This window comes from Octodon degus, unplaced genomic scaffold, assembly GCF_000260255.1.
Source record: "Octodon degus isolate 3935 unplaced genomic scaffold, OctDeg1.0 scaffold00073, whole genome shotgun sequence".
Taxonomy (NCBI): Eukaryota; Metazoa; Chordata; class Mammalia; order Rodentia; family Octodontidae; genus Octodon; species Octodon degus.
The window spans coordinates 3,504,556-3,508,551 of NW_004524649.1; the positions used below are offsets into that span (position 1 = coordinate 3,504,556).

A 3,996-nucleotide genomic window follows, 5' to 3' on the forward strand; every position below is an offset into this window, starting at 1 on the left:
TGAAGAATAAGACCAAAGCAAAAGCCAAGCATGTTGGTGCACGCCTGTAATCCCAGCACTAAGGAGGCTGAGGTAGGATGTTCATCTGGAATTTGAAGTCAGCCTTGGGATACATAGTGAGATTCTCTCTCTCTCTCTCTCTCAAAAAAAAATAATAATAATAACCAAATCATTCATAAAAGGATGAAAGAATACATCTCATATGCTTCCAGTATTCACTTTTCCCTGAAAAAGAAAAGAAAAACATGTTGAGGCATGGTCCATGATGCAGGTGGCAGGCTCTTCAGAAGGTAACTGGCTGTAGAGGTTCATGGCATTCTGATAAGAGTAGGTGGTGTTGTTTGCATCTAGGTCTCCCCCAACAGCCTCATGCAGTCTAGCATGGGAGCAGGTGTCTAGAGGCTGAGATTAATTCATGATCCGATGCTGGGTTATGGGTGTGAGTGCTGCTGGGATTATGGGTGTGAGTGCTACACCTGCCCTGGGGCTGATAGACTGAATACAACATAAGGAAAGGAGAAAGGCAGCTGCTGCAGCTCCTTTTTGGCTGTTTTTCTATTTTCTGCTGACATGAACTACTGCCCTCTGCCATGTGCCGCTCTGCCTTGGAGCCAGCCAAGTATGGACTGAAACCTCCACCAACTGTGAGCTAAATAAACCTTTCCTTCCTTAATTTGTGGTGTTGGATATTGTGTCCAAGCAATGAGAGAAAAGTAACCGAGACACTAGATTAGGTCTCCGTTGGCCTGGGTTAGTAGCTGAGAGAGTAAGCTTGTATTGCAGAACTCTGCCACCCTGTCTGTCTTGCCATGTGACCAACCATGTGACCCTTCCTCCACAGACAGCTACTCCTGGCCTCCAGAGCAGTGGGAGAACCAAGCCTCCTTTCTCCATGGATTTTCCAACCCCAGATATTTTGTTGCAGCTACAGAAAATGGTCTAAGACATTGTCTTCAAATACTGGAGGACTGAGGTAGAGCTTGCAGCCCTTGGGGCTACAGACACACAATGGTTTGATAGGAATGGCAGATGCATAGAACTCTTCCTGAGCTGAGACCCAAACCCGGACAACATGCCACAGTCCCAACAGTGGAAGGTAGGACCCACAGGCTGGGGTGACAGGGAACAGGCCCATGTGGCAGCCAGGACTGAGCATGTGTGCCCAGGCCCGAGATGTGCTAAGCACATTTCTCCTTTTCTTCCTTCTCCTGGGGTCAATGATGGCCTTCTTAGTGCTACCCTGCAATGAGGCAATCAATGTGTGTTGGGAAATTGGCAAGGCCGAAATGTTGTTGAGCCTTTTTCATTTTCTCTTGCTAGTAGTTGTGTGCAATACTGTGGACTGGGGGTAAACAAAAGAGGTTAATTTTAGCTCATCGTTCTGACTCAAGACTGAAGGCCCACATCTGGCACTGGCCCTCTTGCTGGCCCAGCGCCTCCCATGGCAAGAGACAAGCAATGAGGGAGAAACCCGCCTACACTAGCTTCTGCCGCAGACCCTGTGGAAATTTCCCACAAGCTCACCAATCTTGGGAGTGGAATAATCCACTCCCAAGATCTTTGCCCCATCTCAACAGTCCTACTGTTTCCTCGTCTATCCAAAGGGGATTCAAGTTCAGCATGAACTTCGGACAGGACCAACCATCCTCAGACCACAGCAGGATCACAGGATCACACTGTTTCAAAGCAGTGCCAAAAAATCCAGCCGAGCATCAGGGGGGCAAGGGCCCAGGGCCCAGGCCCCTCCACTGACAGGCTCCCTACCTCATACCACCCACCTACGGAGACTCAGCTGGATCCCACACCTCAGTGCGAAGAGAAGAAAATAGAGGAGAATATAGGAAAGAATTTTTAATGAAATGTGAAACAGTACAAACTTTAAACAACTGCAAAAAAAAAAAAAATACTGGCCTTTATTATTTTTTTAATCTGGATAGGAAACAAATAATCATTAGCATCATGATCTCTGACAAAGCTGAATTAGGGACAATAGCCCACCTCCCAAACCCGACATGTATGCCCGTGGAACCCTGGCAGGGTTGCTCATTGAATTCTGTTTTGGGAGGAAAAGAACACAATCGATTCCTTGCAGAATCAAGAGTTAGCTACCCTGCCTTGTGGGGAAAGGGTAGGGAACAGAGCTGAACAGTGCCACTAGAGGGTCCGATCTGTGAGCCCCTCCACAGTCATGATCTGTGCGCCCCTCCAGGACAAGAGTCAAGTTGTAAGCCACACAATAGGATCACTCTATGTAATAGAAGGGTCACGCTCAGAATGCCTGTCATTCTGGTCTTCTAAATACGTACTGCTTGTCATGACATATCAATTATTGACATACTGTCTCTCAAGTAAATGTTTGTTTTTTTTAAAAAAGGTAATAAATGAAAAAAAGAGACAAAAAAAATCTCAGGACAGTCCTGCTACAATGCTGTATATGGTTAGATTTTGAAATTTTTGTGCAAAAATATGTAATTGTTTATTCATATTTTTAAAATATTTTTTTATTTTCTTTATTTTTTTTCTCTATATTCTGTAGAGACTTAAAGTTTAACATATACTACTGGATGGAAAATACCTTTTCCGTGTTATGCCTAAGATGTTAGATATTCAGACAGATAGTGAGGTTAAACCCAACTACATATGTTGTAGGGTAATAATAAGCTTCTGCCATGGAGAGTTAGCAACCTAAGTTTGCAGATCAAAAATTAGAGAAAAAGAAGGGCTGCAAGGACAGCCAACATTTTCGCCCTAGCCTTTCAAGGTCAGTGAAGACTCAGGACATAGGAGAACCTATACTGTAACATCATGTAACTCAGTTGTGTCCCAAATTTTCTGATCAAGGGGATTATGGAGCAACAGAGCAATGTGATTGATGATGTAGAGTGTGCCTAAGGAGAGTCACATGGAGAGAAAACACTCTCTCAGGCTTTCATAGAGGGTAACTTGGTCAAGCAATGGCTGTGACTCATCCACATGGCTGACACTGACAAAGGATGTGCAAACTACAGTACAGGGTTGCAGAATAAATCCTGAGAGGACTTGACTGATCTTATCAGATACAAAAGTGTCATTTCTTGTTGTATACGTCTTGCTTTATCTTGGTCTTAACAATCCAGCAGAAAAGTATACAAACGAGGTATAAGAAGTCAAGCCATATTTTTTTTTTCTGTGTCAGTAAGTCAAGACATATTAATATGCTGAGCTGTGAAAGGCTCAAGTCAACAACTTCTGACATTGCCAGTCCTATGGACAACCCACTACTATTATGGACTACTGGACTATATTGGATTATTTTGCTGAATTCACACACCTACAATATTTAAATGGCAATGGACAGTCGCCGGAGGAGGCCTGGCGCGGCGGCGCGGCGTTGGGGGTTTGGTATGAACAGGATTCGGATTCACGTCCTGCCGACCAACCGCGGGAGGATCGCGCCGCTGCCCAGGGCCCAGGAGCCGCAGACTTGCTCCTTCACGCATCGCGCGTGCTCGCAGCCCCGCCTGGAAGGACAGGAGTTCTGCATTAAGCATATCCTCGAAGACAAGAATGCGCCCTTCAAGCAGTGCAGTTACGTATCCACGAAGAACGGAAAGAGATGTCCCAGTGCTGCCCCGAAGCCAGAGAAGAAAGATGGTGTGTCGTTCTGTGCTGAACATGCCCGAAGGAATGCTCTTGCACTGCATGCTCAGATGAAGAAGACCACCCCAGGGCCTATGGGGGAAGCACTCTTGTGCCAGCTGAGTTCCTATGCAAAGACCGAGCTGGGGTCTCAGACTCCAGAAGGTATCCGTAGTGAAGCCAGCCGAATACTGGAGGAAGACAGCTGGAGTGATGGGGACCAGGAACCCATTACTGTGGATCAGACATGGAGAGGTGACCCTGACAGTGAAGCTGATAGCATAGACAGTGACCAAGAAGATCCCTTGAAACATGCTGGTGTCTACACAGCAGAAGAAGTGGCCCTGATCATGCGTGAGAAGTTAATTCGTTTGCAGT

The 3,996-nt window shown here is 46.0% G+C and overlaps 1 protein-coding gene across 1 annotated transcript in view; it reads left to right on the forward strand.

Annotated features, from left to right (window-relative positions):
• The first annotated feature begins 3,340 nt into the window (after positions 1–3,340).
• The window catches only part of LOC101563140 (KAT8 regulatory NSL complex subunit 2), a 1,855-nt gene continuing 1,199 nt past the window's right edge, over positions 3,341–3,996 (forward strand). The window contains exon 1 of the mRNA XM_004635664.2: positions 3,341–3,992. Within this exon, the coding sequence (XP_004635721.1) occupies positions 3,384–3,992 (609 nt within the window). The 5' untranslated portion in view covers positions 3,341–3,383. The remainder of the gene's footprint in view (positions 3,993–3,996) is intronic.